Source organism: Sitodiplosis mosellana, unplaced genomic scaffold (genome assembly GCF_009176505.1).
Source record: "Sitodiplosis mosellana isolate CC-2019 unplaced genomic scaffold, AAFC_SMos_1.0 Smas_scaffold_6166, whole genome shotgun sequence".
In the NCBI taxonomy this organism is placed as follows: Eukaryota; Metazoa; Arthropoda; class Insecta; order Diptera; family Cecidomyiidae; genus Sitodiplosis; species Sitodiplosis mosellana.
The window spans coordinates 1,144,184-1,167,186 of record NW_022601407.1 but is presented as its reverse complement, the minus strand read 5'-3'; the positions used below and the strand labels follow the sequence as shown (position 1 = coordinate 1,167,186).

The following is a 23,003-nucleotide window of genomic DNA, read 5'->3' as shown; positions in this document are numbered from 1 at the left end:
AACAATTGCACAGCGTACACATAATTTCCGGTTCAGTCAGAAACTTTTGCGTTACGTTTGACAGTCGTGTGTTTGTAAATATCAGCCCATTTAATATTTTAGTTTCACTTTTACTCTCCAATTATTACTATTATTCCACATCTAAATTGATATTATGCCAATATTTGCATACGGTATGCATACCGGCAAAAATGCTGACAGTAATCAATATTCAATGGTTATTATTGTGGCAATTTCGGATAACGAAAAGTGCGACACATGATGTGTAATGCGTTTGCCCTTTTCAAAGTTTTTGACGTATGTGGGCTGGTGTAAAATGGGACCAATTAACGAGTCGTCTGTAATTGAAAAAACTCATAGAATTTTATAAGTTATTGCTAATAACGAAGACACATTCTCTTGCATGTGTGTTTTTGCAATTGCTGTCAACTGAAATAATGAAGGTTTCACACGTATTGCCATTGAAATCGTATGTTGATCGCTCTGCACCCATTGCATTCAGCCCAAAAACAATTCCAGAATAGAATTTTGGACCTTGCTTTGCGTTTCTAATCACAAATTTTCAATGCCAATGTCTTCATATGAATAAATTGACTATTTCAACTAAAAACATTATGACATTGTTGCACATTGACCGCAGCACATGCTTGGTAGCACGCACATAGTTTGAATAAATGCGATTAAAAATTTATCGCAAACATTTTTGTAGTTGTTTCTTCTGCCTTATTGATATGCAATTGAGTTGAATAGCTTGAATGTCGTAGATTGGCCGGAAATATGTGGAATATTTTGATTTATATTGACAAATTGATTCGAAAAACTGATGACCGATTTATTGTGTGCGATTCTTGGCTTTGGTATCTTTACGCCCGAGGGAGGCTAAACGTTGCCCAAATCAATTCGAATAATTCGATCCGTGGATAGTTGCAAATTGCAATTATATTAAATTAGCACACCATGACGATAGTAAAGTATTCGGATCCATTCAAATTCATACACCCAGTATTTTTCCATGTGCATAAATTTTCGATCTGAGGCGGTATGTTTTGTTTACTGTTTGATTTGGAGAAAAAGTGATAATTTGATGGAAAATTTGGTATGGTTCGATTGTTTCACACAAAACAAAACAGTATTGCACGCGTGCTTTGAAGTCGTCACTTTTCAATTGATTCAAATAATCCGAATGTTCAGCCTTGCCTATGGGAACATTGGGGCGCCATTGTTTCGCGCATTGAATTGTGCGCCCGTTGAAATCACATTGAATCGTGTGAAATTCGAGAAAATAAATAAATCGCATTTAATTCATCCAATTGACCGAAACAAATGGAAAATAGCCGGAAAAAACAATAGCCACATACGAAATAATCTAGTCATGGTTTAGTGTAGCTGGCATATAGCGCTAGTAAATTCGATGTGTCAATATTGGCATTTGTAATGTACACGACTTTGACAATCGATGTGTGCGTTTTTTGTGTATGACAAAATTGCACGAATGAATTATGTTAAATATTGTTCGGCTGTCATCGTCATCATAATCGATTCAAAGAAAAATCAGTTTTACGGCCCGAAAAGAAATTAAATACCGAGAGTTTTGCATCGCAAAGTGTTGTTGAAAAAAAAATGGTTCAGTTTATTTGACACCTCACTTTCAATACGCATATCAAACATTGCGCAAACACACTTGACACTCTCTTCGCATGCCTCTTCTTTCTACTGTGATTGGTAGTAAACAATGAGCCAAAATGTGAACACACAGTTTCTAGTTATCGTAAATTTGGCGCACAAATAAACAAAAAATACGACACGTACAAAACAATTAAGTATATTCAGTGGCTGATTTCGACAAAACATCAAAAATTTATGCAAGAAAAATGTTGCTAGTAAAATCCATGCAACGCTCTCACAATTTTCCGAAAAGAAGAAGAAAGAAATGTGACCATTACCGAATCAACGTGAAGAGAGAAATTATTGTACAGCAATTTCGGGCTATGACAGACGATTTGTAACGATAGAAATATACCAAGCTGAAATTGCGATCAGTTGCATATAGCCGATTATTTTATTGTTATTTAAAACAAATATTTATTATTGTTTTTTCTTCTTCTTCTTTTGTTTTCTTCCATTCGACTGTAATACGATATCTGATGTGATCAATTCTGCGGCATTTCGTACAATTCCGTGTACCTATCGACCGAACGGTCGACCGATAATGTGCATATTTTTTTTCAAATTCTCATCAGCAGTAAGTTGGACGTATCAGTTGCCGGCAAATACATAATCTGTGCCGACAAATCGAGCGAAAACATCTAAAAGTCATTATTTAATTGCAGTTTGCACGTTTCAGTGAACTTAACATTTGTTTTACGTGAATCAGCAGAGCAAAAAGCAAAAACTATTCGTTGGTTGTGTGTGTGTGCGTTCATTAGAAGTTGATTACAAAAGGAAATTGGTTCGTTTAAAGTTGGCATTTAGAATCTACACAAACAAATAGATGAGCAGAAGGAGAATATACATTCAAAATAAACTGAGACAGCTATATTGACAATCAGAGTGCAAATAGGAAGAATCGCATCGCATCTCAGCTGGACACCGAAATCTAAATCAACACACAAACACACAAAATGAGCAACAGAACACATGCCTAATTATCGAATTTAATAGATAACCGAAACGATAGAACCAAACTAAACGACAAAATCATCGTATACATTGTATCCGAAGTGAATACAATGTGAGTTAAGCACACTACCACCACCACGATACTATACGCACGTAGACGTATCACGATGCTGACATTAAACTTTGGGGCGAAATTCTTTGTATGTATTGACTGATTGTGTGAGATGTTACTTTACGGATAGTTCGGAGAGTTACTGTGATTATTTGTGACAATTTCTGTTGAAGTGGAAAGGAACGAAGCGACGAATGAAATGCAAAATACGAAGAAAAAACAACCAGAGAAAAGGCATTATAATTCCCATAAATATCATGTATTGGGTTCAGTTGAAACGCTGTGTTCAAACTAAACGCCTTTCGGCTCGTCGCTTGTTTTCACACTGCGCTTCGATTATATTCATCAGAGCTCGTCTATGATAAAAACGGCATTTTTGCAAAACATTTTCAAAATTCTTTAAGTTCATGAGTGATCAACATCATTGTGAATGTTTTTTTTCTTCATTTTCTTTTATTGTCTATTTATTGAAATAGTGGTTTAGTTTTTGTTTTTTTGTATAATTTTTTTAAAATTCTTTTCGTTTACCGTTGAATTCAAATTTTAAATCGTTTCGCAAATTAAAGTGATTGAAACTTGATTTTGTTGTAAAACAAGGAAGAAAAAAAAAGTCTTGTCTATATTGATCATAATGGTGAAGTTGAACTAATAAATAACTGGTGTGTGATAAACGAAAATATAAGACATTTGATTATCTAATGAACGTTTCGGTTTTGGACAGATTTTCCGTTTTTGTTTCTCTTTCGTTTTTGGAATTTTGTGCAAAATCATCAGTGCTAGTAAATTGAAATAAATCATTTCGGTTCAATTTTTTTTCTGCGAATCTAATCAAACAACATGGTTTTCGTGGCACCACAGAAGCAAATCTGTTCACTCGGCGGTAAGTAGCAGAAACAGTTATTTACAAAAATCTGACTCACGAATGAGAACAAATTAAGGGGACGCATTTTTTTGGTACTCTTTGCTTGCTTCATCATGTCCAATTTTCGGCATGTGGCAAATGGTTCTAACTGTGCATGTTTATTGTTGTTGCTCTGTTTTCTTGTTCAAAGTTTGAGTTGACCCTGAGAATATGTGAAAACAAAACGAATACTCGATTTATCCACTTATTTTGGTTACGATGCATGCGAATAGACTGGCACTTTTCCGCTGACTTATTTTTGTATTTGCATACGTGATTAAACGAATTGTTTATGTTGGACGATGATTAAATCTGTCAAAGCACCAAGAATCCATAGAAATTCAAGGAAATAAACCGTCAAATCAAGTAAGCGCCTTCAATGGACATTTCCACTATGCGCTTTGCTCCAATGTTTACACAATTGCCAATGCTCAAAATACGGCGTGGAATATTTTTGACATCGATGTACGCACGCAAAACAGAATCGAAAGTCTTTCATCTCCACTTTTTCGATGTCCCTTTTCAACATTTCTTCCCACAGAATCGATCAATTGCATTGAACCTTTAGACCATAATGAAATAGAAAGATAGAGCCTGGAACTGATATAATTTTTTATCTCAAATTATTTTTGACTTTTTTTCCTCATGCTACTGCCCAATGCCCATAGCGCAATTCATTTTTCTATAAATGTTTTTGAAATTTTTTTCCAACAAAAGTCATGATTGAAACGAAAAGTGGGAAATATGCATTTGAATTTAGTTATTCTTATTATACTCAACTTTCAATCAGATGTGAACAAATTGTGCATCGATATTGAACATCTTTCATCAGATGATTCTGATAATCTTCCGAAATTAATTTATGGATCATTCGTCAGCAGACTTCAATGATTTACCTACTACTGCAAATTTGCGTATTCTTTGGCTCCCTCTCTCCATACTCAAACCGAGTAATTGGAGCAAGGATGTTGGATAGACGCGGATTGACGTGAGCAAATGACGTTATGACCAGTTCTCAATTTGAATAACACTCGATCAAATTTGAATGGGATCAGAAGGTAAAACACGATAAGAAATATTGTTGAGAAATGCCATCACCATAATGCTCAAGACAAAATTAGTTGTGATTTGACGACACATTTCAACGCATCCTACGTAAATTCGGTCTCATCGATAGTGATCTATTCTACCGACAAATGAAGACAAGAGAGAGAAAAAGTGTGCTAAAACCGCAATCCATGCGACGGAACAAATAACTGGAATTCTGACTTGGTCGTTACCATACCAATATTAATTGGTCAACGAAAAGAATACAATTAATTTGCATAAGTTAGTTTCAGAAGTGGCTCGTGACGCGATTACCTCCTGCTCAAATAGCACGTTATTTATGATTATTTTTTTTATCGGTCTGTCAATTTGTCATCTTTTTTTTTCATTGTTTCATTTACAAATCGACCAGTTCGTACCTGTTTAACTTTGAAATAAATGTCGCATAATGTCTCTCAATTACAAATCTCTATATACAATAAAAACAACAACGACGAAGTTAACAACAATATCAACACAAAAATCCACGTGACAATTGTTGTTGTGACTAAAATACAGCGAAAGAGTGAAATAGATACTCATCAAATTCGTAATAATAGTTTTGAACTTGATTTTGATTTCGTAGTTTTTGTCTGTTTTGCAACAACAACAACATTGCGTGATTGTCTATGTACTGCATACGATATCAAGAAATATGTGCGTGTATTGAGCACGGTGTCCGAACTGAAGCCACTTCAGCCAGTAGAATGTTCATAGCCAGTGCCCGTTTGTTTTGTTTCTAATCTTCCTCAATTATGTAAACGCGCGCTCAGTCAATTGAAATGGCAACGGTATGTTCTAGTGAGTCGTTTTCAGTAAAAAGAAATCACTAAACTGACTTTTTATTTGTCTGACAATTATTTTTTTTTCTCGATTTCATTACACGTTGTGCACTCAGATGTTGTTATTTTCAATTAATGAATTATAGAATATTAGCGTATTGTGATTAATTCAATTAGTTCCAAGAGGCATTTATTTAATTTTTTCCTCCCTAACAATTTGGATTAAATCAATGGCTTTTTCATTGGCAAACAATTTTTATATCGATTAGAAGCGGCAAATAATCATGTTAACTAGCCGTGATTTTTTAACGTTGAACTTTCATATTAACACAATATACTCGATATATGATTACGATTTCAGAAGAATTTCATTTACGTTTATCTCCGCCAAACTGAACTAATCTGGTTTTAAATAGGAAAATCAGATCCACGATAAAAGGTGACATACGAGTATGTCGAGTGTTAGCTCATTAGGTTACTGAAATGAATGAAATCGGATTTTGATATATAGAAATTGCACGTGCAATTTAAACTATAACACAAATTATGATTTTGTGATTAGTTCACTGTATGCTAATCGACACTCGGCCAACGTAATTTTTTTTTATTGCTTCATCAAATATTTCTCGATAAATTGCACATACACATCATTAGGACAGTGATAATTTCATTTGGTACTTTGGAAAACTAGTTTTGTCAGTTTTTGTCGCTTTCTGAACGACATTTATTTGGGAAATTTAGAATTGAATCAAACCCGGCAATTTGCTGAAAAATAATGTTGAATTTTTGTTGAACACACTTGACCATTTTTATCATAACTTCAATCAACATTATCAAGTGTTAAGACAAACAATATTTCAGGTGTTAAGAGAAAGAAAAAACCGTCAGAGATTTTTGAGTTTTCAATTATCACCTTTAACCCTCAACTGCATGAATTTTTCCTAGGACTAGGAGTACTGGTATTTGGTTGATTTTTGGCCATAGATAACGAAAAAAATATTCATAATCCTAGATTTTCCATGGTTTAGTCAGGAAATGCGATAGAAATAAGTCAGAGAACAATGAAATCCATTGTTTAAAAGTGTCAAAAATATGTCTAATTTGGAAACCGAATAATTTATTTTGTCAAATTTTCGTTTTCGTGCACATTTTTGTTTATAACTCACCAATCGTACGACATAGACAAATGACGCCAAAGACAAAAATTCCCCTTGAAGCAATGTCATCCGCCGTACGATTCACATTATACAGGTGTTTAAATGATGCCCGCCAAAAGGCGGGCTTATGCAGTTGAGGGTTAATAAGCTAGTCTCGTTTCTCAAACTTTATATTACATTGATCTCACAACCAGAATTTCGGAATTTTGGCAAGTGTTTCATTTTCTTCGTTCTCAATCCATTTGACGTCATTTTCTGTTTCTTTTTTTTCTGTTATTCACAGGCAAAATATCAACGCGCCTGTACGTCGGTTTGATGTTATTTGCATCATGTTTCGTATCATATATGCTGCGTGTGAACATGTCCATCAACATATTAGCCATGGTGCATCATCAAGAAGTCGAAATGATCGGAGACGACAACATAACGGCTATCGTTGAGCCAAATGTAAGTAATCAAACAAATAGAAAATAGTTCGCCCGGCGCCATGAATCCAATTCATGCTTCTATGACAAAAAGCTAGTTTCACGTGTGTTCCTGATTTTCATATGATAAACCACACGACACGACACGACAAGTCTAATCATAACATTTGATCGATTGGTGTAAAAATGTTTTTATTGTCGATCGTTATCCGTGTAAACCATATGATTAGTTTGATCGAACATTGTCAAATCGCTGGGGTACAATGGAAATCACGTAAATACGATAAAAAAGCAGTATTGTCAACGAGTCTCCATTTACAATTTTCGAATGTGGTAATTTTGATCGCATGACATGAAAAAAAATTTATTCGAATCACGTTTGTCTCCTACAACTCTTGATCAATCGATTGTTTTTTTTCTGCTTTTCTCCTTTGAGTGTTTACGTCAGATGCGATGCAGCCTGGGAGGAATATGATTTCTAACTACGTTTTCCAAACGATTTGCTTTTAAAAACAATTATTTTTCAGCGATTCGTTATCAATGGAATATTTCTATAATTTTGAATGTTTTCCACAATTTTAGCTAATTATTCAATTATTTTTTAATTCCCATTTTTATTCCTCCAAAATGTGGAAAATTACGAATTGCTTATCAGATGATCATGTGCAATTATTTGTGACAATTGTGATTTTGCGCTCAATTACTTGCTTCTATATGATACTTATTGAGATTATGAATCACAACATGAACGTTATTTTTCATTTTAAACAAATGTACATCACAATGAGAAATTCCGTTAGTTGTTAGCCGTTTGCTTTGCAATACAAAAAACAAATAGCAAAGCCTATATTCAAGAGCAATGAATAAACTGATTTTTATTTTTTTGCAATAATTGAATAGTATGGACCGCGTTATAATTGGTCAGCGTCTGAGCAGAGTTTTTTGCTTGGATCCTATTTTTGGGGCTATTTGGTGACATCTTTACCTGGAGGCATACTAGCTGAATGGCTTGGCGGACGCGCAGTCGTTGGATATACGCTGGCTGGCAGTGCTGTGATTACAGCACTCACACCAATCGCAGCTGGAATCTCTTATTGGTTTGTCTTTGGCATTCGACTTATCACCGGCGTTTTAGCTGTAGGTGTTATTTTAAATCGAGTATTTTCCATTGAAATCATCAGTTTTCACAGATTTCAACGATTTCTGTATTGATCAATTACAATTTTTGGATTTCTTTAAATCATAGGGAGTTTTGTATCCATCACTGCACAATCTCATTTCAAAATGGGCACCGCCGGATGAACGGGGGAAGTTTATTTCAGCATTATTGGGTGGAACATTCGGGACAGTGATCACCTGGCCTCTTGCGGGTAAATTTTGTTCTCTTCAGTTTTTTCCTCTGTGTGCTAAAACATTAAAATGTGTGAAAATTTCATTGGGTTGACCATTTTTAAATATACATGCTGTTTTTTCTCTAGGAATTTTAACCGAAACATTGGGTTGGGTTTATGCATTTTATGTGCCAGCTATCATAACGGCGGTTGTAACGATTTTGTGGTTTGTGTTCATATATGATTCACCAGGACAGCATCCACGTATTGATCAAACTGAACGTGAGCACATTGAAAAAGCACTGGGTGGAAATATTTCCAAGAAAAAGGTATGTGTCTTTACAAATAATCTATTTTATAACAAAACTCCCTTTTGTTACTACGTTTCATTTTATTCACATCAAATGATTCATTTCATGTTCAGGCCATGCCACCGTTCGGCAATTTACTGACATCGGTGCCATTTCTCGCTTTGACAGTTTTACACTACGGTAATCTGTGGGGATTGTATTTCTTAATAACAGCTGCACCAAAATTCATGAGCGAGGTAAGAGTTTTCGTTATTTTCTCAATGACACAATTCATTAAAGAATTACTATGATAATCAATTTTTTGAAACCAAATTTCTCAACAAAATTTTTCATATTCAAGGTATTGGGTTTTAATATTGCACAAGCGGGTATATTAGCAAGTCTTCCGTACCTTGCGCGATTGTTCTCCGGTTTCATATTCGGTTCGATTGGTGATGCTTTGACAAAATCTGAGGTGATGTCAGTGACTTCGATCCGCAAATCGTTCTGTTTATTTTGTAAGTGAAGAATATTCACATTGTGAACAAAAATTAGAACGTCTATTTATATGAGTGTTGATTTGTCCGATTTTCAGCACATATTTTGCCTGGTTTGTGTTTAATTGGATTGGCGTATGTTGGTCATCATCCATACTGGTGTGTAGCTGTGATCACGATATCGCTCGGCTTCAATGGTGCATCGACACTCACAAATTTGCAAAATAGTCAAGATTTAGCTCCAAATTATGCGGGCACTTTGTACGGTGTGATCAACTTCATCGGTACCACGACTGGATTTTTGACACCCATGGTGGTTGGTCACTTTTCTATAAAAGTGAGTCATATTGATTTCGAGAGAGAAACAACAAGAAGTTTCAACAAATTGTCATTCATAAATTTTATTATTTCAGAATACCCTTGAAGAGTGGAGTATAATATTCATCATTGCCGCAGTTGCTTACATAATTCCAGCCTTTGTTTTCATTTTGTTTGGCAGTGGACAGGTACTCATTGAAGCATCAAAACGAATTATTCTATTCATTTACATATTTAATTTGTATGGCTTCAGGTACAACCTTGGAATGAACCGAAAAAGACCGACGAAAAAACAAGCGATGATACCGTGCAACAACAGGCATAATTTCCGATAATGTGATTTGATAGCGATATAATGTTTAGGACTTAAGAGATAGTTTCCATCGCTTACGGGTTGTGTATTCAAATTCAAGTTTTCGTCGAGTGAATTAGCGTATATTTATAAATTGGTTTTGTTTTTTGTCAAGTCGAACGAAAATTGAACGATTCAACTAGACCTAACAATGTAATGATGGACAACATTTCATATCGAAGCAAGGAGACAAAGTATTTTATGGCATGTTGACTGATTGATCTACTAGTATTTTTTTATGTTTACACCTTGTTTGTTTTATTGTTTTTTTTAATTATCTTGCAAAGAGGAATGTCAATTTTACAATGATGGTCGTATAGTAACCATCTATATGATGGTTGCCACTCGATAGTGGCGCTACTGTCTATGTGATTTAAATAACGTTGAACTTTTCAGTATTTTTTTCTTTGATGTGATAGATTACAAATGATATAACCAGATTTCCATGAAGTAATCATTCGTCGATTGAATGCGTTAAATCTGAATTCATTTTGTAATGTCGTCCGTATCTATCCTTGTCACTTCTGTTGATGTATTGTACTTTAGCCTATAGATTTTACCAAAAGCGATATCTTTGTAAATTAAATAATAATCTTAAGAACGAAACCTACCCCTGGTTGTTTGACTTTTCTTTTCTTTTTTAAATAGGAAGGCGTTAACATTTAATACCTTGTAACGACTCTTATGAGGAAATATTATTTTTTTGTAAATTGTAAAAAAACTATTTTTGGACCAGTTCGGATCAGTTTTTTGGACCAGTTTAAATGCCAAAATTCTTCTATTATTCCATTTGTGCTGTGCACCAATTTTCATCCAAATCGGACCACTTTTTGAAATTTCGATTTTTCGCGAATTTTTTAGGTTTTTGACCAATAACTCTGGAAACTTCCGAGGGCATCCCCGGTTTTTTTTTCTCGGAATAGTTGTTTTTTCGGGGTAAGTTATCACTGGGTAAAGTGGAACCACCCTTCCTGGGAAAAATCCTGGCTACGTCCCATGCCTCGTACATCAAACTGATTTTTGTTTGTAACTTCGCTAGAAATGGTTCTTGACTAAGCTGTCAAACATATACTAACACATTGCGCCTGTAAAGCACATAGATGGCGCTGGCAGTCAAGAATACTCTCAACATATAAGACGTGCTACGGCTATGAGGAAAACGACCACATATTACTGAGACACCTTGTCCCGACAACTTTTACAGCTGAGATCTGACATTCAATCAATGGAAGGAAGCGAATTTGAAGTTTTTATAAATTCTGTAATCATTTTATCACGATAGAAAGATGTGCTTATCACTGGATATCGTGCTAATTTAATGAGAGATAACTCTGATATTCATTTCGTGTTTACAATACAATTACGATTCTGTTACATTAATTCTTAGCGCGGAAGAGAGTGTAAGTATCCCCTCATTAAGACAAAAATATCATCTTCTTTTGTGCGATATCAAAACATTTTCTCTTAATCGATTTTTTTGTCCAGCAAATGTTCACCAGTCCCACTGGTTAATTGTTTTGAGACCAAAGTGTAAAGTAAAAAAGTAATTCATTGAATTATTTGAATCAGTTATTTGGAATGGACATCGAAATCGATATCGTTGTCATATTTGAAAGGTGCTATACATTGAATTTATGGACGACGGTTATGCGTCCAAAACGTAGAAATTTGTCGTCACACACATTTGATAACTGTGATAAAAATATTTGTGAAGAATACGCATTGAAACACACATTTGTTTTCGTTGTTTACACATGTTTGCAACGTTTGTGTTAGTATGTAATGACATACATACTTACCGATCTTTTCTGTATGCATCACATCGACAAAATTGAATATTTGTACTGTGATTTTAATTGTTTCCAAATTGAATACGAGAGATTATATTTTCTTATTGACAATTGTTTACTTTGGCCTATATTTTGGTGTTTTTCTTCTTCTTTCGAACAGACTCGCTTGAATCGTCTCAATGACGGGTACTAACAAGTAGGGCGATTTTCAATTCAAACTTAATTTTGACCCGCAATTCAAAGAATAAATTATATTATTTCAACAGTTTGGTTGCTATATTAAGGAAATTACGTTAGGAATTATAGTGTAAGCGAATCGATATTCAATAGTTGAATGAAAGAGAGGTAAATGTTGACAATTTTAGTAGAATTCACAAATTTTAACCGACGATAAGAATGATATAATAAACAAGATCCTAACTGTGGTAAATGTGCTCAAATCATGTTTTCTATTGTTTCGTTAGACTGGTTAATGAGCATTCCAACTGGTTGAAAACGTGAACTGTTACAAGCTAATGTTCAAACTTTAGTAATTACGAACAATTCGAAATACACTAGCCCGTAAAAGTTTGAGAGCACTTGATATTTTTCACTACAAAATAGAATTTCATCAGTGAACCAAAAGAGAATCAAATAACATATTTCGGAGAGACCGAGATCGATATTGTGCACAGTGTTTAAGTAACCTGTGAAAATTCCAGAGGTACAGAAATAGATCTGAATTTTCTAAAGTTCTCAAAATGGTAGATTTTATATGAAAAGTAAAGGAAATCACATCAAATTGAAATGGATACAGCCTAGGTCCTCGTACATTTTTTTCAGTGTAAAGCTGGCTTACTCTTTATTTCATATGTTGCCCAAAAATTAGAAAATGCATCATTCCAAAAAGTATTATTATTTTGTATGGAAAATGCCAGTGGTTTCAAACTTTTGCAATTTAATGTACATCGTCCAATAAAATTTTAATGACCAAAAACCGAGCGATTGGTGGTTTTCCTCAAAAATGAAATTTCTAATTAAAAACCAATAGAAAGTATTACATTCAAATAGTTACTGGCACAAATACGATTTTCACCTTGCACACATCATGTGGACTATTTACTTATTAGTTCGAAATATTTATCTATTTTTTACGGTATCGCCTCTTAAATCGAAAGCTAGAAAAAATGTCCAAGTGCTTTTTGAATTATATTGCGGCGTTAATACACAATCACGTTTCCTTCATTTGTCAGTCACGTTGAACGATTATTGTGTTATTTTCTTGTTAAACAATCAAAAACAATACAAAAAAAAAACATGAACAAACCATTATCGAAGTATATTCAAGTATGTTGGCAACCAATCGAAGATCAATTGAAAACACTGTAACCAAACTGTACTGAACAGAATGCAAATCCAGTTTTTGTTCCAAGTTGGTGTCAAAAAATTAAATTAAAAAGAATTGTAACAAAGCAAACTCCAGAACATTTGAAACAAAAGAAATGAAATCTGATTGTTTTTTTAAATTTTATTGCAGATTCTGAGTATCAATAGATGTGCTTTATGGAATTGATGAAACAATACAGCATTTGTGATTCAAACAGTGAGAGTTGAGAAGTTCACCGCCAAAAGTGGGTCGTTTTCCAAAGAGCTGATACTTTGCATGTAACAGTTGATTTAGGAAGGAAAAAAACTCTTCTGAAAAGATGCGTACAAGAAATTCATGTAAGTAACCGACAAAGTTACATACTCTGCCAATTTTCACAATTATATTAATTAATATCCACCGTAGACCATAAGAAAAATATCATATGTTGTATAGTCGAAAGACTGATTCTCATAGCCTCAAAACATATTCACTGTATAAACAAAAGAAAGATCATTCGTAATAAACATTCAAACATTCAAAAAAAAAAAAAAAAAAGATACATACTCATACAGCCAATAACAACAAAGTGCGCTGTAAATGGAAAATATTCAGCAATAAATGCTCTAACGGCATCTATACGGTATAGTTTGTAAGTATAAGTAAATGCTTTAGGTTTACCCAAATGTTGGAAATGGCATTTCTCAGATAAACTTCGTTCTCATGATTCAAGTCAGTGATCTTCCGATAAGGACAAGAGCAATGCAAACTGAACTCTGAACGGTTTTGGATTTGCTGAATTTATTACCATTGCGCTTCACTGTGTTGCAATAACAATAAAGCGAAAACAAGATCTTATCGTTGGCTGTTGATCTTGAAATTTTTACTGGCAAACAAACAATTCCTATTTTTGTTAGTAAAATAATTTTAGAAATCGTAAAAAACCACTTCACGTGTGAGCATTTTGGGATGTTCAACTGTTATGCAACGTAAACATTTACCCACGAAAAACAAAAATGAATTGATCACGATTGTAATAATAAATAAAACGTATGTGTTTTAGGCACGTGTTTACCGGTGCGATTATCGGTTGGTGTAATGGCATTTTTGATATGCTTCATTGCGTACATGGTGCGCGCTAATATTGCCATTGGTATGCTTGCAATGGTTAAGACCGGCAAAGTTGAACCAGACGTAAGTGTCGAATGATTTGAAGTGTCCTTTGATTTCAATGACCGTTTAAAGACATTGCATTGTATTCGAATGTTATCAGTTTGGACCGCGGTATGACTGGACGAAATCGGAACAATCATTGGTGCTGGGCGCCTTTTTTGCTGGATCATGTGTATCAACATTCCCTGCAGGCTTTCTTGCCGAATGGTACAAGCTAGAGACAAGATTTACCATTACCAAATAATGTTTCTAACTTCAAATTTTTTCTAGGTTTGGGGGACCGCTGACAACTACTATTGCATTGATTATCAGTTTAATTTTAACGGCTTTAACCCCAGCTATGTCTGACATTTCGGTTTGGGCACTTTATGCGAATAGATTAATTCTCGGCGTTGCTGGTGTAAGAGACATAATTTTTTTATTTTTATTTTATTTAACACCGCCAAACTCTGGCTGAATATAATAGAGGTTTGAATAAGTGTTTGGCGGATAATACCGAATATTTTCTTGAACCAATCATAAATCTCTTCTTTAAAAAAAAACAGGGTGTGTTCTTTCCAGCGCTCCATAGTGTCGTATCAAAATGGGCTCCACCCGATGAAAAGGGTAAATTCGTTGCGGCATTGCTTGGAGGAAATTTGGGTACAGTGTTTACATTCCAATTAACTGGCATCATCACCGGACTCTACGGCTGGCGTACGGTTTTCTATGGGCAAGCAGTGCTCGTGCTAATTATTACAATACTTTGGGTGGCTCTGGTCTCAGGAACTCCACGCTCACATCACTTCATTAGCGAGGAAGAAGTGCAATACATCGAAAATTCACTTGGATCGACTGTTTCCAAGGAGAAAAAAGTGCCACCGTATGGCAAAATATTTATGTCAATTCCCTTCATTGCGCTCATCATCCTTCACTACGGCAATCTGTGGGGTTTATTCTTTTTGCTGACCATTGCACCAGATTTCATGAACAGTTCACTTGGATTCGATTTGAAGAGCTCCGGTATATATTCAAGTTTACCACATTTGGCCCGGTTTTTGATGGGATTCCTGTTCGGTTGGATTGGTGATTGCTTGCGAAATCGCACAAATCCAACAATTATTCGAAAATCTTTCTGCATTTTTTGTGAGTTAGAAATTTCCCGCAAATATTTTCAAAATCTGATGAATACAATGTATTTTTAACATTTTCATCCATTAATTTCAGCTCATATCCTTCCTGGCGCTTTACTATTAGTGATTCCCTATATCAACGATACCTTTCTAATCATATCTATTCTAACAGCTTCGCTCGGTTTCAATGGAGCAGCTACTCTGACTAATCTTCAGAATACCCAGGATCTAGCTCCCAACTATGCGGGCACATTATATTCGATTATAAATTTTATTGGATTGTCTTCGGGATTCTTTGGACCACTTTTAAAAAATATATTTGAACAATATGGACCAAAAGTAAGTTTTTATTTAAAATTCAATATAATCGAAAGAAAGTCTAATTAAATGTGTATTTTTCTTCAAATTCAGTATGGGTTTGATCCTTGGTCCGCAATGTTCATAGTTGGAGGCTTCGGATATATTGTACCCGCGTTTTTATTCTGGTTCTTTGGAACAGCCAAAGTGCAGAGCTGGAACGCAATTAATAAACCAGCTATCACCGTACAAGAATCACAAGAGCCATCACAAGAACACCAAGAGCCGCAAGTGAAAAAAAGCCACGAAACTGGTGAAAATGGGGAGAAAATTATTCAAGATGAAGCAACGAAACTCTAAATAATTCTTGGAATGAAATTATCGAAGAAAATACGATTTTAAAAAAACCACTAGAAAGTTAGCACCCGCGCGAAACGATCATAATAAAATATTTAAAATTTATTTTCTCCGATTTTTTCTGATGTAATAATTGTAATGAATGTGCATGTGCACTGTGCAGTGTAATGTACAATTCTTGCAAAGACCCTGTGTGAAAAAATAGTAACTGAGCAGTCAGTTAACTAATTTGGGACAAAAATGACTTACTTTGATTGACATTTCAGTACAAAGTGTAGTGTAAGTCTATCATAGTTAACTGAAATCATTTGAAGTTACAAGTCAATCTAAGTTGCTTCATTTGGGACCAAGTGATTTTCTTAGAACAAAAATATAAATTCAATCAACTAAAGTCAACTGAAGTTATAGTCAGTCAGTCATTTCTTTTTCACACGGGACTCCAATTTGCTTGTCATCAATACTACGAGTGAAACATACTCTAATACGGTGAAATTTCTTGGCTGCTCCATTGGTGACCATGACTTTGGCCACTTCCGCTAGATGGCGCTAGCATATTTTATTATCGATTGCAGATAACGAATAAAATAATTTTCACACGTTGTTTTCCTACGAAACTTTTGATATTTCAATATTTTCCTCTAAAAATAATTTTTTGGTTAACAATTTATATAAAGAATTCAAAGTACATTTGTCTTTTTTATGGCTCTACGGGATATTTATTCGTCCCTAAGATTGTTTTCTTTAAAGCAAAAAAAAAACGTTCTCATACTCTGCATTAGAATAAGAAGCAACAAACATTTTATTTCGTTATTTAGACAGAAATTACCTTTCATATTTTGCATTTTCAGGGAAATATTCTGTCTGTTTCTCATCAAAAATATATTCTTTATTTTTTCTTCCATGGATTCACATTCATTCCATTCAAAATGCACATAAAATTGCCTACAACAATTCAGATCTAAAATCTAATTTTTCATAATATGCATTCTATAAAATCTTTGTCCGCTGAAACAAATTTGTCTAAATGAATCGGTCAAAAGACGAAAATGAAATAGCTAAATTATCATAATTCTATATATGGTATCCGAGTTTCGAAGTCAGTCGGTGAATGAACTTATGCATGCAAAATGATATAAATTATAATTAAAATTGGTCAGTAAATTACGACAATGCAATGGAATCTATTCTAATGATGTGATGCAATGCGATGACATTCCCTTCGTTTGAAATTAGTGTAAAAGAGAGCCTCATAATTTAAAGCTTGAATGATATTTTTGTGAACGGTTGTTTTTTATGGTCTGGATTTGTTTGTGATAATTTGTTTGTGTTGACTTAAAATACTTTTACAATTTATGACATTTGTTGTGCTTGGGATGAAAAAAAAAACAATTTGGGTGCTAAAAAAATAATTGAACTTGAATAGCGAGACTAGATTGAATATGTTCCATAGTTTGGGTATTTCAAAAACCCAAAATAAACAAATTTTTTACATATTCACATTTTCTTAACCTGAAATACATTTTTCCAATTTTCATGCTAATCTATCTGAATTGCACGCTATTCACAGTTTGTTGCATGTATACAAAACATTTTAATTTTATGATTACAGACCCTAACGCTAGAGTTGGATTTTTCTTATATTAATAAACAGTAGCTCCATTTTCACTTATATTTTCTTAGATTAATTAAAAGTTGTTAATTAAGCATTCCGTTTCCGTTTTTGTGCCGTCTTTTTACCGTGAGCAGCTTTGCTAGTACTTTGAATTGGAGCGTCGTCTTCACCGTATTCCGTGTTTATCGTCTTGCCTGAATTGCTGATGTTCACTCGTGATTTTGGGTCGTTCAAATGTTGATCGATTTTGTTGACTTCGTCTAAATGTCGCGTTCGTGATCGCAATTTAATTCGAATATCATCTTTCGAGCATATCACCGTACCGTTTTGCTCCGGATGCATGACTTTTAGTTGGACATTTTTAGTGTTTGTCAAAAGTAGTAGAGACAAAAAGTATCGTGCTGTGTATGTTTGGTCGCGTCCTTGCATCACATCGGTGAAACTGATTTCAGTTGGATTGCTTTCTTCCTCTGATGGGAACATATCGATGATATCCGTGCCCAGTGCATGTATGTCAAAATTGTTTCGCTTCTCGCAATTAGCCAGTACTGGACGTAGCATCTGATGCCATTTACTAACACGCTCTAACATATCAGTAAAACCTTCTGCTCGTGCAGTTTCCTCCTTTTGATCATCATTCGGATCTTCATCGATATGATCGTCTTCACAGTCTAATGGAAATTATGGTGAGAAAGATGAAATATTAGTACAAATAATGAAATAAGTAATTTCATCATAAAACTCACCGTCCAATGGTTTAGTATCTTCGTGTTGAGTTTCTCTGGTTTCTGCATCTTTTGCCGTGTCAAAATTTGTAGTTGCTTCCATATTATTTGTGTCATCTAGTCCAGCGCTTGATTCCAATTGGCTTTCTAACTCGCCAAAACCCGAATCAAATCCCGTTACAATCGATGCGGTTTCGTTAAATAATTTAGTGGAGTTTGCATTAACATTAGCGTCAGACAAACTCAGATCAGTCTCTTGTACAGATTCTTCTGCATTTTCAATTGTACCATTCAGTGTTTCTTGGCTCTCAGTAATTGTTCCGTCTGCCGAACTATTCAATTCGCCGATTGTACCGTTCAATTCAGCCACGCCCGAACCATTGACTTCCTCCGTGCCGCTCGGCACATTCGTTGGCGATTGATTGCATTCATCGCCGGTATTCAATGTTTTCTCAGGACTAATGCCTGAATCAGAAGAGCATGTTCGATTGGCAATTACAGCTGGGTTTTGTTCTAATACGATTGTACTGGGTGCCGTTATCATCTCGTTATTCTCGTCGAAGCCCAAAAATTCTTCGACATCACTGTCGGGGTCACATCGTATTATGACTCCATTGCTCAATTTGATCAGTTTTCCGCAGTTTGGTGGGTCTTTGTTGAGCATACCATACTTTCGCTTTCTCCCCGCCATCCACAATTCAAACTCCTCCGTTAGTGCGAAAATCTTATTTCGACGCAACAGATTTTCTGGCAATTGAAAGATATTCGTATCGAGTTCAGGCACTTTAGCTTTTAATATGACGGCTTCACCAGCTGCATTCAGCATTCCATTCAATTCATCAATTTCAACGCAGCCAACAATTTCCGTTGAATTGAAGCCTTCAAATGTTTCCAGATCTTCGAGTCGTGTTGGTGAATTGCATTCCGAAACTCCGATGCCATCGTCCAAACTTTGGCGCGAACTGATCCGCCCGTCGAGTTCTTTGGATGTTTCTAGACTTGAATTAGCTGCATCAACGCTTGTTTCCAACTCTGAATTGTTTGTCGCATTTGTCGTGTTAAGTGATTGTTCGGCCACCGAATCTGCATTCGTTGTGTTGACTGATTGTTCTCCCATTGGATCATCGTTCGATGAGTTAAGTGATTGTCCAGCGGTGGATGATTGTTCCATTGCTTCGTCCGATAGAATTGCACTAATGTCGAGCATATCTGCATCTCCTTTGGATGCATCATTTGTGCTTAGATCGGTCATTTGCAGACGCTGATCATCTCTCAATGTGCTCAATTCATCGAATCCGTTGGTGTTATCGCAATCGAAGTCTGGCACAGATGGTTCACAATCACGATCCATGTCATCATCCAAATCGATGCCAGAATCGTGTTCCGCAATTTTACCATCTTGTTTATTGCCATGCAAAATATTGTTCAAATAAGTGCCTACCTTCAGTTTGCTCAATTGTTCAATGGATAATTTTCGAAGATTTAGCCGTTCAACTTCCTCATTGTACTTGAGCATATTCAAATAATCATTGTTATCCTTTAACGTGATGCCATAGTTCTCTTTGATGTAATCGGCCGGCAGGTAGATGTTGGAATGCTTCTGATTGGCGCGTTCCATTGATCGTTTGTACTCTTGCTCGTATTTTGGGTCGGCTTGATTCCCAGTCATGGGTCGTGTGAATATTGGCTCGTCAATGGTGTCCATGAATATTCGAAAGTCACGCAACGAATCCAAATTATCACAATCGGTCTCCTCAATGCCGAGATTATCGTAAAATGTATTATTATTCTGAAGATTACTCTGCAGCACGTTAATTCGCGGAAAGACATTCTTCATTCGCAACTGATCGAATTCTTCTTCGCATTCGAGTTCACTGCGTTGCTCATGAAGATTCAGTGAAATTTGTTCCGACGAAACCATTTCGAAAGGTTTTGGTTTGAATTCCACACGGCTGGTCACTTTAAGCATACGCTTAGCTCGTTTCAACGCTCTCTCTTTCTCTCGTTCACGTTTCTCGCGCTGTTCTTCTGCCTTTTTGTTCTTTTTACCGCCATCATCTCCTGTTGCATTCTCACCGTCTCGTTCCCGTTCGGCCAGAGCTCTGGACACATTTGTTGCACTACGTTGATTAAAATCCAGTAGAATTTGTTCGAAATAATCCACTTTTCGGCCATAAATACGTGCTGCGTCAAAAATGAGAAAGGCCGCTTCACTAAAATTGATATCACTCCGTTGGCAGCGAAAGAATGTATCCAAATTGCCCTGTATATCAAAATCATAACACTGTTCTGCATGTTCGGCCACAGTGGCAAACTTCTGCACGATTTGTGAGCGTTCCATTTTCGTCGTCGTGTGTCGGATATCGATGAGTCCCACGCAGCCGTATCACATCACCAATCTCAAAACATAAACAAACACTTTTATTGTTTTCCTTTCGATTTTTACACTGATGATGTTGTTGATGATGTTGATTGTTTAATTTCTTCGACTTGGTTTAGCATTCGATTTACCCTGGTAATATGAATGCTTTTTCTTGTGATTTTTTCGACATGAGTTCATAATTTTTAGCATTTTGATGCGATATCAAATCCATTGAATTTTTTTCAGCACACTCGTAACATGTAAAATATCAAATGCAAATGTTACCGATTGTATTAGTCCGAACGAGAGAGAGAAATAAAAAACTCAAAACAAACATCAAAACACGAGTTAATCGTTTTCGAAATGCTTAGATTCTACACATTTAATCCAAGCTGTCGTCTATGCTTGTGAATTTTATTTCCTTTTTTGAAGCCAAATTATTTGTTCACATGCTTAAATTAATACACCACATATTTTGTATAATTTTCGAGTTATTTTTAGTTTTTCTAACACTTTTTCATCACTTTTCCATATTATTTTCATTTTTTGATGCGTTCGGCTTCACATTTCACGAATCCAATTGTAAATAAATCTATTCACAATATTCAGTTAATTTCACGATTTGCTCACTTTGGATATTTTGCTCGGTTTCACAGCGCGTCACTTCGGCAGCCATGACACTATTAGTCGTTAAAACCTTTCCCCTGTCTCGTTTTATTCAGCCCAGCCAAAACCAGTTCAGCAAATGTGAACGGATGGGATATTTCGAAACTAATTGACAGTTTGAAACGAGCGCTACACTTTGAATACTTTCCATATTGGTTTCAATACCTTCTGCTAAAGAAAAACTATCATGTTTTTAATATGTTATCAGAACTGAAATCTATGTTTTTAAATTATATTTTAATGGAAATAAAAAACAACGAAAATAAACAAAGAGTAATAACATAGGCATAGTCACTTCGCGAAATAACCGACGACAATTGAGTAACATAAAAATTTAACGATTGATTGGATATTTGTAAATTAATTACAATTCTAATGAGACTATAACCGCGATAAATCCTCATTTCATATTTTAAATGAAAAACTGAAAAAAAAAATCATAAAATTGTTGGGTGTTAGAGCCAAAAGTATTGAAATCCATCCGATAGATGGCCTTTAGTTCAGAAATTCCTAATGAAATACACAATCAATGGGTGAATAAAATGGAACAATCGGAAACGAAGCGCTTGGAATTGGAATACAGAGGGCGCTAAATAACTGATTTGATTCTGCATGAGTAAATATGCAGTCTGTGTTATTCAGTGAAGAAATTTTTGTAATCACAAACCGCTTTTTTTCAAATTTCGGATGAAAGTTGCCTTGAAAGAAAATAAAATAAAACATCATAGAGTGAGCATTGAAGGAACCGATTCCATCACTCTCATTCGCATTAGTTTAGAGCAATCAATCGGAAGCCGATTAAATGGATTCTGAGAATAAAATAATAATGTGAATTGTTCGAAATGCATCACATTAGGCATATAAAAAAAATGATAACACTGCCGCGCACAGTTTATACACAAGAGAAGCGGTGGGTATCTTTAGATTATTGATGACATGACATTAAAAAGCAATAAAAGGATGAGCCGCCCATATTCTGAGAACATTCATTATATGCACTGCACGCTGTTTGATGTTGTGCTTTCCACTCGCGCTCCCTCCAAAACCCGCAGCCATTGTCGATGCTATAGATGCATGTGTGTTGTTGTTTCTTCTACGCCTTCTCTGTCTTTCGCACACGCTCTCTCTCTCTCTCTCTCTCCGTTTCTATTTCTTTCCATCAAGATAGTTACGCGGTGCCGAGCAAAAGACGCAAATGAATTACTCGGTCTCAGTGATCAGCGACTGATGTGAACACGAATTAATCATTGTACATTGATTTCTGCGTTTCGTGAGCGCTGAACGGTAGCCTTCGTGTAAGTTACATACTGAAAAATGAAAAATGAAAAGAAGCTACTTCGATGTTCGGAAAATGAATGAAGATTTATACAAAAAAAACATATTGGAGCCTCGCAAAACCGTCTCAATTAGATTGTTCGATCTGATCAGTGGTTTCGGTTCGATCACACGTACCGAATGTGCATCTCTTCGATAAAACTTAAGAGCCGCCGCGCGAATGAGATGTGTCGATGGCGACGAGAAAGAATTACAGTGCAACGCATGGAAAAAGTTATATTATAAACGTACCGCACGCGTACCGAATCGAAACAGATAAATCGTAAACGCATTCGGAACCATAAATGGAACCAAGCAATGTATCTCTGTGAGTCTCTCTCTCTCTCTCTCTCTCTCTCTCTCTCTCTCTCTCTCTCTCT

General features: G+C 35.4%; 3 protein-coding genes across 10 annotated transcripts; 2 read left to right on the top strand and 1 right to left on the bottom strand.

Annotated features, from left to right (window-relative positions):
- Nucleotides 1–1,712: 1,712 nt before the first annotated feature.
- Nucleotides 1,713–10,480, top strand: LOC129575170 (sialin-like). Of its 5 annotated transcripts, none has more exons than XM_055458174.1 (11): nt 1,713–2,242; nt 2,345–3,611; nt 6,941–7,104; nt 7,983–8,219; nt 8,329–8,452; nt 8,561–8,742; nt 8,838–8,960; nt 9,065–9,221; nt 9,299–9,537; nt 9,614–9,706; nt 9,772–10,480. In XM_055458174.1, exons 2-11 carry the CDS (start codon nt 3,569–3,571, stop codon nt 9,841–9,843), a joined length of 1,434 nt encoding a protein of 477 aa, XP_055314149.1. In that variant the 5' UTR covers nt 1,713–2,242; nt 2,345–3,568; the 3' UTR covers nt 9,844–10,480. The 5 variants fall into 5 exon arrangements, with proteins under 5 accessions (XP_055314149.1, XP_055314148.1, XP_055314146.1 ...); XM_055458173.1 differs by having other exon boundaries at nt 1,723–2,242; nt 2,331–3,611; XM_055458171.1 differs by having other exon boundaries at nt 1,727–2,242; nt 2,331–3,611; nt 9,614–10,480.
- A 758-nt stretch (nt 10,481–11,238) lies between these two features.
- Nucleotides 11,239–16,135, top strand: LOC129575171 (sialin-like). Of its 4 annotated transcripts, none has more exons than XM_055458177.1 (8): nt 11,239–11,270; nt 13,177–13,364; nt 14,069–14,199; nt 14,279–14,385; nt 14,449–14,578; nt 14,724–15,303; nt 15,385–15,629; nt 15,702–16,135. In XM_055458177.1, exons 2-8 carry the CDS (start codon nt 13,346–13,348, stop codon nt 15,945–15,947), a joined length of 1,458 nt encoding a protein of 485 aa, XP_055314152.1. In that variant the 5' UTR covers nt 11,239–11,270; nt 13,177–13,345; the 3' UTR covers nt 15,948–16,135. The 4 variants fall into 4 exon arrangements, with proteins under 4 accessions (XP_055314152.1, XP_055314151.1, XP_055314150.1 ...); XM_055458176.1 differs by lacking the exon at nt 11,239–11,270 and adding an exon at nt 11,331–11,486; XM_055458175.1 differs by lacking the exon at nt 11,239–11,270 and adding an exon at nt 11,815–12,005.
- Nucleotides 16,136–16,808: 673 nt separating this feature from the next.
- Nucleotides 16,809–21,392, bottom strand: LOC129575169 (uncharacterized). Its single transcript, XM_055458169.1, has 2 exons — nt 18,303–21,392; nt 16,809–18,227 (listed from the first exon to the last, which is right to left on the bottom strand). The coding sequence occupies exons 1-2, from the start codon at nt 20,620–20,622 to the stop codon at nt 17,644–17,646; spliced, it is 2,904 nt and encodes a 967-aa protein (XP_055314144.1). The 5' UTR covers nt 20,623–21,392; the 3' UTR covers nt 16,809–17,643.
- Between the last annotated feature and the right edge of the window lie 1,611 nt (nt 21,393–23,003).